The sequence below is a fragment of the Neodiprion fabricii genome, chromosome 6 (assembly GCF_021155785.1).
Source record: "Neodiprion fabricii isolate iyNeoFabr1 chromosome 6, iyNeoFabr1.1, whole genome shotgun sequence".
NCBI lineage: Eukaryota > Metazoa > Arthropoda > Insecta > Hymenoptera > Diprionidae > Neodiprion > Neodiprion fabricii.
Genome location: NC_060244.1, coordinates 6,093,856 through 6,107,500, shown reverse-complemented (window position 1 = coordinate 6,107,500; position 13,645 = coordinate 6,093,856). Strand labels below are relative to the sequence as shown.

The following is a 13,645-nucleotide window of genomic DNA, read 5'->3' as shown; positions in this document are numbered from 1 at the left end:
CTCTGGGTCACCGGCCTTCTTGCCTGGCCGTTCACCGAACCACTTGGGCAGCTTCGCTGTTGTTCGAAAATCGAGGTTAGACACCGTCGTAGATGATCGCGGACTGTCCGCGAGCTGATCGTCGGCAAGACGAGAAACTGTTTAGTACCGATACAGGTTTTGGTCACTTTGGTACCACTTGATATTATGGGCATCGAGACGTGCTTCGACCAACGTAGACAACTATTTTCAAACAATGACGATCACCGAGTATGAAAAATTTCTATCTAAGGTTAGCTCAAAGTCGGATTTTAAAATTAATAAACGCAAACGTCTGTATAGGTGGCCACAAATGGTACCCGACTAGCCCATTTAACTTTCTTCGTCTTTGCCAACGATCGTCTCGCGGTCACGTTGCAGAAAAACGTCATCCAAAAAGCGAAACTCTGCCGTGACGAAAGTCACCGAGGACGGGGGATGAAGCCCTTCTAGTCCTCGCAGAGGCGTACCTACCCTTCTGGCGTCCCTGGAACTGTTGTTTTTGTTCGGCCCAGTTCTTCTCATGGTTCTCCTTGATCAGATCGGTGAGACCCTGGAACATCAACGAAAGGTGGCATGCTAGGGGCGATCACTTACGTACTCTCGATCGGTCCCGAGTAGCTGTCGACGATGAGCTCTGCGCTATGCGGCTATGCGGGTCAATACCGTATCGGAAAACGTTCACGTGCAGGGACGGAAAAGATTCTCAATCACGACAGATCGGAGTGAATTTAGTTTGTGGTTACGGTATAACGAGTGAAATTAACGAGTATAACTGTATAACTGGGAAAATTAAACGTATTTGGTGTGTAGTGAACGTGGTGTACGTGAGACCGTGTGCTTAAAGTGATGTAATCCAAGGACAAAAGCAAATGAAATACACATTCAAATTCAAACCGTGTGTGGCCAGCGAGGTCAAGGGGTGAAGGGTCAGAAAAATGTGTTGTTCAATCGTGCACGGGACTCACTTTTGCTGCGTTTCATGAACTGTTCTGATCTCTGTTTCCAAACTTTCTCGTTGTACTCCGCGAGAAGGGTGTCGTAGCCCTGCGGTTCAATTTAAACGCCACGGTTAATCATCGGCAACCACACAATTCTTTATCTGTAGTCTACGTATCTTACACTCCCGATTTTGCACATCCTGGACTATATCGAGACTTGCGAATCGCGATTTTAAATACGCAGGGACGCGTCTTGGCGATCGGATTCGTCGGCTATATCGTCATCGTACGGTCAGAGTTGTCGGATTCCCGATGAATAATTTCGCCCCGAAAAGCTGACCGGAAAACTCGGCAATCTCGCGATTAGTTCCGCGAGTCCCGGTCCGCAGAATTCAACTTTTCAGCGAAAATCGTTCACTGGGAATCCGCGCTACTGATACTTACACCCTCGAACAGCTTCTTCTTGTCGTCGTAGGACCTGGTGTCAACGCGACGTTCGTACTTAGAGGCGACCTGGATCTTGGGCTGTTGAGAACAAAGATTTCCTTATGTACTTAGAATTTTCTCACGCGTGATCGTTGCTGTTACAACGGCTTCGATTTTTTATGCAAAATATTTGACGAACCGGGTATTTGCCAGTCAGAGCTTCGGGGTCGAGACCCTTCTTCAGCGCCTTGTGCCTCAGCTGCTGCTTCTGTCTTTCCTTAAGTTCTTTCAGCTGTGAAAAAATCGGTAAAATTAGCATCAACTTCCACCATCGGCAAGCGGGCAAGGCAATCGGCGGAGAGGCTGTGATCTAATTAGACTCACGTCGTAGTCCTGGCGTTTCTGGCGCTCCTCGAGGTCGTATTTTTCCGTTTCGAGCTTGACGATGGTGTCCCATAGTTCGGTGGCCTTGTACCGGAGTTTGTCGATGTTCAGGCCGTCGATTTCAAGGGGCTTGATACGGAAGCTGAGGGAGATCTTCTTCTCCTCCTCGAGCTGGGCGGTGGTCTTGTTGCGCTCAATTTGTGCGGAGGATAGGTTACCCTGAGCAAAAAAAATCGGTATTCATTTCTCCGACTCTCGACGGTGCCTTCGAAAATTACACCCCGATCGATACTCACGCCGAGGTCCTTCTTGGTGATGGTGAAGTTGGGTCCCTTCTTGGTCTGGTCCTTCATCGCCTGCATCATCGCTTGACGCTTCTTCTCAGACTCCTCAAGGCGCCTGCGTGAAAAAATACAATCTTAAAACACTGTCGTGCAAAATACCGGAAAATCGTATTTATCGACGGATAAAAGATCAAAGTTGCGGATCGTTAAATATTTCAAACGCACCTTCTCTTCTCCTCGATATCCCGCTGTTTCTTCTCCTCTGAAAAGACATTAAACACCATCATTCAGGGACGGGGTAATGCGCGAATGACGCGAACGTGACTAAAACCGCTCGAAGCGGGATCCTTTCGGTAATTGGATTCAAGTGCAGTACAAGGTAAGCTAGCTCACCAATTTCGCGCTGGCGACGTTCTTCCTCCTCCTTCTTCTTCTGGGCCAATCTCTTCTCCTCATCAGCGCGAGTGATTTTGCGCTTGGCTTGCTTCTCCTGTTAAAATATGCAAATTATTTAGCTCCGGGTAATCGGCAGGAGTCACAATGACGACGCGACGTTTATAACCCACGCACCTTGAGTCGTTTGAGCTCATCTTCTTCCTTCGACCTCTGTTTTCTCCACTCAGCGATGTACTCCTTCAGTTGTTCGTCGAGGTCGCTTCTCTTCTGTTCTTGCCTCTGCACTCGCAAATCAATAATTACGACGTGATTAGTGAACGTCGGAACGTTTGAAAACCGACAGACCTTATAATATTCCGATGCTCTCTTCACTCACCTTCATGAACTCGGGGTTCTCGCCGGATTCCCTGAAGATCACCGGAGCAAAAACAAAAGTCGTTTTAGTCTCGTCCCTCGTGCTTCTTCACCCCCTTTTCTTTTCTTTTTTAAATCAAACCTCCCCTTCCCCTTTCGTCATTTAATAATCATTCCGTTTTCAACTCAACCCTTCTTCTTTGAATTCCCCTTTTTTGGTTAAAATCTTTCTCTTCTTTCGTTATCTAATATCGTTTTGTTTTTTTTTTCCCCCGACTTTACGTGCATTCACGCCCCCACGTATATACATTTTACACAATATGCACACATCACGCACACTTATTGTACACATACACATATATATATACATATACATACACGCACACGCGCACACACGTGTATATTATGTATATACACGCGACAAACAGACAGCCGGACGCACGCAAATAAATAAACGTATAGGCTGGCAGGCGCAGGCGGCATGCGGTAAAATTACGAGCACTTTTCGCACGTCTTGTTATATTTACATTGTCGGCTTACGACAACGTTTGGAGGATTAGTGTTACAGTCAGGCTTTGGAGGTATGCACGTTCACAGAATGCCTTTGCCGTGCTAATCCAGGTCCATGATATATCAGTTGGTCGGGAGTTTCGGGATCAGGAAATTTGCATCGGGCGAGGAGGGCTGGGAAAGCGAAGAATTTATTCGATAGTCACGATGAGACAGGGGGACGGATAATTGGAGCAAGAATTTCATTCCGTTCCAACTTCGTCTCTGCCGTCGTTATATAAATTTCACCGATGTATTTCACCTCCGCACCCTTCTCGTATTGGGTGTGGATAATTATCCTCGTAACAAATACGGGTATTATTTTAACGGTTGTCATTCGCATAATTTCGCCAGTAATTATTTTCGGTTTTACAACGTAACTTCAGTGCGATTGTTGTTGTTACTATCATCCATCCCCCGTTACTTTCACCGTTATTATCATAATATTTATCCCGTTTGACGTTGTTCAAACTGTGTGAATACAGCTACGCGAAGAATCGCTACTACCGCTTTGATTCGCAAAAAATTCACGCGTCTCGGTCGATCGTTATCGAAATTTTATTCAACCAACGAAAAGGGGTGAAAAGTAAAAAAGAGTGCCGAAAAACCGTGGACTGTAGAGGTAAAAAAATCAAATCACGGGGAAACAAAAACGAAAAAAACTTGACAAAGATATAAGACACAAAAATATAAAAGTAATATGTACATGTACCTCACGTGTACAAATGAGAATTTGAAGAGCAAGATAAGATTGAGAAAAAAAGCAAAAAAAAAAAAAGAATACCAAATCGTCGTTCGTTAATGATTGAAGAATTAATTGAGGAGGAGCATTGGTTCTTAATCGAAGAAAATAATATACGTATATACGTGCACAGGTATAAATAAAATAATTATTATACATATGGGTGAGGAACAACGAGTATTATTCACGTGTAACACCACGTCATACGAGCTTGAACACCTCGAGGTCAACTTACTTTTGTGACGCCCTACCCCTATAAAACAGAAAGCAAAACTTGAGTTAATTAACAATTTATTTTTCATCCCGAAGTTAACGATTTCAAATGATCATCATTATTATTATTATTACTTTCATTATTATTATTATTATTATTATTATTATACACCATATTTCATTATGCGCATTATTATTATTATTATTATCATCATCATCATCATCATCATTATTATTATTATTATTATTATTAATTCATCGCCTCATTTCATCATCATTATCATCATCATCATCATAATCATCATCATCACTATCATCATCATCATCACCATAATCTTCATCATAATCATCATCATCATCAGCATAATCATGATATCTAAAGCTACGAACGGACAATTATCACCTGACTATGGCTAATAAATGACAATCGCTAATTAGAATTATACCTAGACGACGTAGACGTATTTGATTCTCCTATCTCTCAATGCTGGCACTTGATATTATAGACTAGCAGCTACTGCAGTATACACATTATACATGTATACGTACTTATCGCTTCTTTACAGCCCGTGTAGCTCAATAAATTAGCAAAGATGTATTATGTAGGTTTTGCGCAAATCTTCGAAGTAATTGTATCTCCTATGCATGTATTTTGAATTGGCTGTCAGGAGGAATTGTGGAGTGTCTCATATAATGTGGCGATCGTTAAAGATCGTTGGAAATTCTGTCTTTGGTTATTAATTTTGTTATTTCGGATATGTGCGTGTGTGTGTGTGTGTGCATGTTGCAGGGAAATTTTTTGTTGTTGCAGTTGTTGTGTTATTTTCATTTTGTATGATACGGCCGCTTTACTCATTCCCTTCAACAATCGTTACTCTTGTTAATTTTGCAGCTATATATTATGATAATTCACTACTCTTGTTATTATATCATTGTCATAAACATTGTAGTGTTTACCGTTTCACTATTTCTTCCTACGTATTATAAATAACTACTTTTGTGTTATGCGTACGATTAATTCATTGGGTAAAACTCAAATGGGGGAAACAAAAAAAGAAAAACTACAGCTGCTGCTAGTACAACTACCGATATTGCTATATTATTTCTGTTATTCTATAATATTCTCTGGGGTTTTTCGAATTTGAGTTAGTTCATGTCTTGTCATCTACTAGCATCAATTCATTCGCATCGCTATTCTTGCATCATCGTCATCGTCTCCATTTACTCTTCATTCGCATCTTCAACACCGTTACCATCGTCATGATCATCATTACCATCGTACCAATAATAATAAATATATTATATATATATATAAATAAACAATAATGTATAAACGTCACATCTCCGTTAATTTGAAAGTACCCACGTAACAAAAACTGCACGGAAAGCTCGCGTTGCAAAAACAAGATACAAGTCACAAGTACAGTTGAAAAAAAAACAAAAAAAAAAAAAAACAGGAGTATACACGTCTAACAATGAATTTTACAGTGCTGGTTTTAAAATGAATAAAAAGGCAAAGAGTCAAAGTCGAAAATGAAAAGTGGAAACAGAAATAGAAGCAAAACAAAAAAACGACAGCGATGTGCATTAAAAACATCGACTTCAAAGCTGCACATATATTCATATATTTTAATGTATTATGCATAAAATGTACAACGCGATTTGAAGTGCATAATAAATTGATTATGCGATGTGGGAAAGCATTGAACAACGACACTGTAAAGTATAATTTATAATGATCAGAAAGAAATGGCAACAGCTTAAAACGGATGGATAAAATAGTGTGATTGAAAAAAATAAATAAAAAATGGTGGAAGAATAAGTAAACAAGACAAACACAACAATCTTTCATTTTTCCAAACATTCCTGCGGAGCTCTTCAGCGTAGGCGCAAACGGACGTACACGACGGACGGACGGACTTACGGACGGACGAAAAATAATAAAAAAATACGCCAAAGAAGTGAATGAGGAAAAAAGTTACAAAAATACAGTGAATAAATTATCGAAAAAAAAAGTAACAGGTAACAATTGCGTTGCGGTTACATGTACAATAACATTATTGATATTACAAACGAAAATAATGAGCGAATCGAAGACAAGGGGAACAAAAAAATAAAAATAGGTGCATAGAGAATGAAAGACAAAAACAAAAACTGAATGAATAATATGCGTATTAATAAAAATAACGAAGTAAAGTTCAAATCGGCTCAAGTATAAAACGGCATGTAAAAATTTGTAATGTGTGTGAAGAGAGACAGGTGGATAGATGTAGATCATAGATGTACAAAGACATAGAAGTACATGAATTGCGGTTACTGCGGACGGACAAAATCGTATAGTACGTACATGAAAGCGTAAATGCAAATTGAAACGTCGCGTACATGTCAGGGAAAAAGGACCGTGGCATGTACCTGCGTTACGGAAATTTGCCTCACGCAAATTCACTGAGCGAAATTTCCAACATCATTGTTACTGTAAAGACCGAAACTAATTTCATTTTTGCTGTAACCGATAGAAGTATGGTTTTTGATAAACAACGAGAATGACTCAACACGTTACCGTTCTTTTTCATTACGCGCAATTGTAGTATTTTTTTAAATTATTTCAACTGTTTCGATAATTTGATTTTGGTCAAACCGAAATTAACGCCAAGTCCTAGTTCAGCCGAAAAAATTTAGTATACTAAAAAAAAAAACAAACATAACTTTGCAGTAACCAGAACATGTTTTACTGACAACTTTAATTCCACTCATGAGTTTCTTGTGCCACAATTTCTTCTGATTCTAAAAATATTTAAATCTTTCTCGCAGTGTTTCATATACGCTGTACACGTACGCAGAGAGAGAGAGAGAGAGAGAGAGAGAGAGAGAGAGAGAGAGAGAGAGAGAAAGAGAAAGAGAAAGAGAGAAACATGAAAAGGTAAAGAGACAAAAATATAGAGAGAGAGAAAGATATTCCATAGAAGAGGAAATAGACGGTAAGTTTGAGAGAAGTAAAAAGAGAGTTTGTGAGCGAGTGAGTGAGTGAGCGAGTGAATGAGTGATTGAGTGAGTGAGCGAGTGAATGAGTGATTGAGTGAGTGAGTGAGTGATAGAACTTACTCGATCTTCTTCTCCGGGTGCCTGTTTCGTTCGAATCAAGGGATCGCGGCGCGAACCGACCGACCGACCGACCGACCGACAGACAGACAGACGTGATCAGGGTAGGTACACGTTCGTTCGTACGGCGGTGCGTTGGTTTCGTGTGTTGGAAGGTTTGTTGAGTGTGCGGGGAAACAGAGACAGAGATACATACCAGAGTCAGTGATTTGTTTTTTGAATTTCGTTAAATGGTTTTTTTTCTTTTTTTCTTTTTGAGTTTTTTTTTTGAGTTTTTGGACTTTTTCTTTGGTTTCGTTTTTCACTATCGTAGGCTGATTGTATGATCTGTTAGTATGTACAGTGTATCAGAGACTTCGATCCTTCGAACATTCCCTGAGGGGTATACGACGAGGAACCTTGCCGCGGGAGTTGCGAAACATTGCCTGATTCCCTCGGGAAATTTGTCGACTGTGACAAACGTGTGCGTAAAACCTCTCCAGCATTAATCAAAGTCATTTCGTCGTGTAGGCAAAAGTCATTTTCGACGAAGAAAATCTGTAGTTATGTGAATGTAATTTACAATTCTTTGAAATCTTGATTTAGATCACAGTTATTGCAATAATGTGTAATTGAAGTGAATACAGTTGCTCAATTAGATTGCCTGCGTCGTATAGAGTTTCGTTGGACTAAGAATAGACGATCAAGTTTGTACACCTTACGACAATTTAGTCATTTGACTAAAAAAAAAAGAAAAGAAAAGAAAGTAATATGCAAATTTCTGTATTCATATACAAGGAGTTTCAATAATTGATGATCTATTTGAATTGCAACTAGTCGTACAAAAGAAAGCCAGTAAAATCTCCGCGATTAATCGATTTTTGTTCGAATTTTGAAAATTTCCGTTTTTCAGAATACGATTGCTATTAGAATTTCGCAAAGTCAACTCCTTGCCGGGAAACCAGAGGGTGTATGTATTCGCACCGCGGTATTCCAACGACACCTCATGCCTAAATAGGAGGACGGCTTACATACTATAATTACCTAAGTCGCATATGCGACCCTACAGTTGCTACTCAGCTCGGGATTACAGCCGGCATGCCTGGTTACTTATCAGGTGTAACAAGCCGCGAAATATTACCAGATGCACGCGTCGGTCATAGATATTTTAGAAATTGTGATATTAATTTCTGTAACAACGCTCCGGCTAGATATACATGTATAAAATATACTGCAAATGAATATTATACGTATATTTGTATACGTATACGAGTACGATTTTGTAATCTGCGTAACCGTACGCGTTACATGTTGAAGCGTTTCTATGTAATAAACGCAGAGTCTCGTTCATATGTATGCATACGTATCTTGAATTTATTTATAATAGCAAACGGTAGCCGAGCCGGCTATTTTTATCACGAATGACGAGGGCGACGGCTTACGGCGACGCCGACGTCGGTCCATCGTATTTTTAAGCATTTGCGCTGCCCGATCGAAAGATTGTTACGTTTTATTTTACTCTTCGACTCTTCCGAAATACCTTAGATTTTCGTTGCTGTATTTTTTCTATTTCCTCTACCTGATAACTGCAATGCGCACTGACAATATTATTCGCACGTGTAAAATTCTATCAATCCCGGCGCCTCCTCAATTCTACGTCCATCCTAGTTTTGTTCCAATCAAATATGCGTTCGTATGTATGATTTGTATGTTACGTATCCCTAAATACTAGCGAAAAAAGTGTTGTGTTCGTTTTCTTTTTTTTTTTTTTTTTTTTTTTTCAAGCGAGTGATGAAAACCTAAACTACGCAATGATATGTATAGGTACATCCCATGCAGGCTGATTAGCTACTTATACTTTTTAGTTATTATATGTGTCTACTGTGCACTACGTACTCTGTATTCGTATACACGACTAGATACCTAGTTTTCTAAATACAGGTGTAAGTATGTATTATATATCGTGTAAAATCGATCAGTTATACTCGCGAATTTTTACTAAAATACTGTTATTTTTTTTTTTTTTTGTTTGCTTTTTGCTCTCAAGGAATTATTAGACAGTTGTCGAACGGTGAAGAGATCTGGCTGCACTTACTTCCTGCAAAAGGAGAGAAAAAACACACATGTATGAGTATAAAGGATGCAGATAGTTTCGGAGTTACGTTGAGAAATGTTAGGTAAACGTATGTAAATAAAGAGTGTTATAGATATGTATTTATAATATTCTTCGTCATGTTACATAACGCTTTTATTAGATACTCAAAGGGGTGACACTTACACTTCCTCGACTTCCTCCTCCTCCTCGGTGCTGTAAATCAACAAACGGACACATGGTTTTTTTCCTCTCTCACAAACATTGACAGTGACAGGGTGCATACACGTATAACATATGTAACAGAGGGAATTTGAAGGGTTGACTCGCGGGGCAAAACGTACATATATATATATGTAAATACAAACGCGAACTTTATCGTAGGGCACAAAATAACTTGGGTGTACAAAAAACTCGGTTACGTACTTGGAGAAAACAGAATGCAGACGGATATCAGGGTTAAAACGACGGGGTGAAGACAACGATAATGTTTTACAAAAAAAAAAAAAAATTTACCCACGCCGTTCTCCGTTTCACCATAAAACATACCTCCGCTGATTGTAAAACTACGAGTGTACATATTCGATAATGAAAATTGACGAGCCCTGCGGTGGGAGAAAAGCTCGCGGTCGAGCTTGCTACATATTTTCTCATTCAACGGTGTTCGGCATGTACTTTTCGAACATTCGCGGTATTTCACAACGGCTGCGATCGCGACGAGGAAAAATCTCCTTAAGGTCCAGGATCTGCGGTGGGGTGAAAATACTTACGAGTATTGGTCCTCGTCGTCGGACATGTTGGCTGCTTGTTATGGGTCTGAAACAAACAGAGATAAAGAGTATAAAAACTACGAATATTCTCAGGTCCTAGAATAACTTATCCGACCCCCAGCTTTCGCTTATATCCGGTTCCTATTATTCCGCGGGCGTTACGCGCAGGATAAAATAAGACACGGAATTTCGGGTAATTCGCACCGTGTAAAAAAAAATTTTACTACAACGCGGGGTTTCCTGCGTTCCACCGGCTGGCAATCCGGGGGCTGGTTAAGCTCGACGGATAGATTTGGCTGGTGCGGTAATCCGATAGCGCTTCGACACCGCTCTTCGTCGCAAGCTCTATATGGAGCCGAGCAGACCGACGTTTTTCCCCCCTCCCCGACTCCCTCACCTTATCCCCCGCCCCTTTTCCCACCCTTCACGATGGACCCGCCAAACTAATTATAGATCTCAGCAGCAGAAAGAGCTTTCAATGCGCCACCATTAGATTGTACAGCTCGGCGGAAGCTTCTTCCGTCCGCGGTTTGGACTTGGAGCTTTTACTTGACGCTTCGTGCTTTTCCTTTTTTTCAAAATTCTCCGACTTTACGGGTATCCAGACGGGGACCGTCGACTCGGAGATTCCTCAGCAGGTTTTACACAACCTTGCGGTAGTTCTCCGGGTTGACGTGACGATGATATTGCAAGCACGAAACGTCGACGATCACTGGTTCGCTTGAACATTGTTGAAACGGCACCTTTTGCGAGTGCACAGACGCACAACCATTTCATGAACTGCAAGGCCTGCAGATATTTACACAGCGACTCGGTCGTCGAGGGCAAAGAGAATTTTCCGCAAACACGGTTTCGCCAAAATCATCGCTAAGGTTCTTAAAAGCGTTTAGAAGCGGAAGCCAGTTCGAGTCGATTATGACTTGCTGATTTTGATTCCGGTATACACGTCGAAACATGTAGGGGGATGTGGTTCAACGGAAAATTCACTTTGCCTTCAACGGCCACACTGCCCGGAATCTCTCGGATAGCTCCGGCCATTGATTCCTCGTTCGTGATGAACGACTTCCATTTTCCCGTTCTCCAGTCGCGGTTGGGTTGCACTTGATCAAGTTTTTCTTGAACTTCCCCTGCCCCGTTTCCCACCATCACCCGGTAACCCCATTGCCCGTACAACTTAATTATACGTAGTCTGAAACTGTCCTTCACATTTTTCACGAGTAATTACGATAGCGTGGAATATCACGGTTGGAAACGGCAACGCGACGTCGGGAACGGGATGCACTGCCGCGTGAAATGTAGTACGAGTACAGGGGACACGGTTGATGATATTTTTTCGGTTTTAGAGATACAAATTCGGAAGTAGAATCGGTGCGGAATTCGAAATTCGCGTCTCGTGCCGGCGCCGGAACTTATTACTATTGTTGTTCGATCGTGGTTGTCTCACGTCGAGATCGATGTCGATTTTGTTGAAACTTACACTTGGGGGAGAGTTAGAGTTAACGAGTCGTAGGGTCTTGTTGGGCCCTAGCCGAGTGACTGACTGGTCACCACACACGGAAGAGCTTTTCTGGTGGAATGTGGAGTCCGCGACAGCTAGAGCGGCTCTGAGGGAGCAAGTAAGCGTCCGGGGCCAAGCCGACCAAACCGAGGCTCGACCCGACCCGACTCTTCTTTCAAAGTTATTAATAACGCTACTCGATTGAAGAGAACCGCGAAACCTGGAGGAGAGCCGACGCCGATGTTCGCGCGATCCGCGGGACGCAGAGGGCGGGGGAAAAAGCCCCGTCGTGCCCTTACCCCGTCCGTCTATCCGGGGTAAACTTACCTCAGGAGTTAGGCGCGAGGTTCGATGCAGCAAAGAGCCTTGATTCTCCGCACAGCGAGATCGAACCGATTAGATGCGAAGCACGGTCGCGTTTGCTCGGCTTACCCGATGATGGGGTTTTAGCCGTGCATCGCGCGTCTGCCGCAACTATTTTCGTCGGGATCCCTCCGCCCCCTAAAAGCTCCCTCTTCACCCCAGCGCCTAAAGCTCGCCTCGTTACCGCGAGCCGGAGGTAAAAAGAGACAGCGGAGAAAGGGGAGCGAGAAAAGTACCGTAGTCGTAGCCGTAGCTGTAGAGGAGTTAATTGGTCACGGACGACGTAACGACCAGCCTGATCTGACCCAACGTTGACCCTGAATATCGGGACGATCCATCTTTAGTCATGGCGTGCAAATATACGCGTGTTTGCGGTCAGCGGGCGTTGCGCTACGTGCAGAGATGCGAGCTTCGCAAGCTTAATCGGCACCCTTTTTTGCCCGGGATATTTTCGAGCCGGATTTCGCGGCCGGGAAAGCTCGCCCCGAGTTTCCCCAAACCGGGGAACCGATGACACCCGGAGTTTCAGATATAATATTATGCGCGAGGCCTCCGCCGACTCGGGAGAGCGCGAAGCGCGGCGGCCGTCGCGGCCATATATGGCGGGGGAGGGCGTCGCGACGCCTATAAAGTTGCTCTCGCGGTTTGCGACTCGCGCGGACGCCATCGTTCACCGATAGCAGGAGAGCCTCGCGTGCACCTTAGAACTATGTTGTGCCGACGCGGATAAATACGCGCCCCCACCACGCCTAGGTATTTGCAGGATCAGGTTTTTTATCTTCGTGGCTTGCCGCTGGATCTTAAGGAATTTGGATCGACGCTGGGGGGACGGCAATCAGTCGGGAATTAAGAGAGGCGTTGTCGTTGGCTGGATTTAATTCAAATATGCGATTTGATGATTTGGACGCAGGCTTCGTTGTTACGAACGATTTTGACCGAAAATCGATGCTTTGTACCAATTTTCCCAATTACCTGCGAAGATCTATTTAGAAATATAAAAATAGAAAACAAAGGGATTATAAACAGAGGCTTTTTCGACGCTTCGATTCGAGTAGTTTCGAAGTGATGGAAAATCTAGTTGACTCGTTCAAAGTCACTGTAGCGTGGCTCATATTTCTATTCGGAAGACTATTTTTTTACAAAACCACTAAAAATAATTTTCTTTTTTTTTTTTTCCTCAATCAATTTAATGTTGACATTTGTTGATCGTAATCTACATCGGTACAATGTTCTAAAATTAAGTATATAACGATGCCAACACGATGGAACAAAAAAATGTTTCAGTGAACTTGCAGAAAATAATCTTCTGAATCTTACACTTAATTTTCGAGAATTATCAAACGGTTTGAAATTAGACGTCGATATCGCACCCGATGTATCCGGTTACTTGATCTTTCCGATTCTCGCCGCAAAGCTAGTTTATCGCAGCTATGCGTCAACTCTGACGTGAGTGACTTGGTCCGAAACCTCGAAATGCGTCAAACGCGTTTTGAAAACTTCGTCGTATCAACCTGTTTTTATAAGTTTTCACGACCTT

The 13,645-nt window shown here is 42.3% G+C and overlaps 1 protein-coding gene across 11 annotated transcripts in view; it reads right to left on the bottom strand.

Annotated features, from left to right (window-relative positions):
• The window catches only part of LOC124185430 (troponin T, skeletal muscle), a 21,968-nt gene extending 9,755 nt beyond the window's left edge, over nucleotides 1-12,213 (bottom strand). Inside the window, exons 1-15 of one of the 11 annotated variants that reach the window (XM_046576204.1) lie at nucleotides 12,073-12,146; nucleotides 10,248-10,293; nucleotides 9,660-9,693; nucleotides 7,410-7,430; nucleotides 4,330-4,347; nucleotides 2,826-2,856; nucleotides 2,624-2,728; nucleotides 2,447-2,543; nucleotides 2,279-2,315; nucleotides 2,066-2,168; nucleotides 1,770-1,988; nucleotides 1,585-1,677; nucleotides 1,404-1,484; nucleotides 493-571; nucleotides 1-56 (exon numbers count right to left, since the gene is read on the bottom strand). The exon at nucleotides 1-56 is cut by the window's left edge and continues 709 nt beyond it. In XM_046576204.1, the coding sequence (XP_046432160.1) occupies nucleotides 1-56; nucleotides 493-571; nucleotides 1,404-1,484; nucleotides 1,585-1,677; nucleotides 1,770-1,988; nucleotides 2,066-2,168; nucleotides 2,279-2,315; nucleotides 2,447-2,543; nucleotides 2,624-2,728; nucleotides 2,826-2,831 (876 nt within the window). In that variant the 5' untranslated portion in view covers nucleotides 2,832-2,856; nucleotides 4,330-4,347; nucleotides 7,410-7,430; ... (1 more) ...; nucleotides 10,248-10,293; nucleotides 12,073-12,146. Of the gene's footprint in view, nucleotides 57-375; nucleotides 572-986; nucleotides 1,066-1,403; nucleotides 1,485-1,584; nucleotides 1,678-1,769; nucleotides 1,989-2,065; nucleotides 2,169-2,278; nucleotides 2,316-2,446; nucleotides 2,544-2,623; nucleotides 2,729-2,825; nucleotides 2,857-4,329; nucleotides 4,348-7,409; nucleotides 7,431-9,659; nucleotides 9,694-10,247; nucleotides 10,294-11,724; nucleotides 11,865-12,072 lie in introns of those variants that run through there. The other 10 variants (XM_046576197.1, XM_046576196.1, XM_046576202.1 and 7 more) reach the window with 10 other exon arrangements.
• Between the last annotated feature and the right edge of the window lie 1,432 nt (nucleotides 12,214-13,645).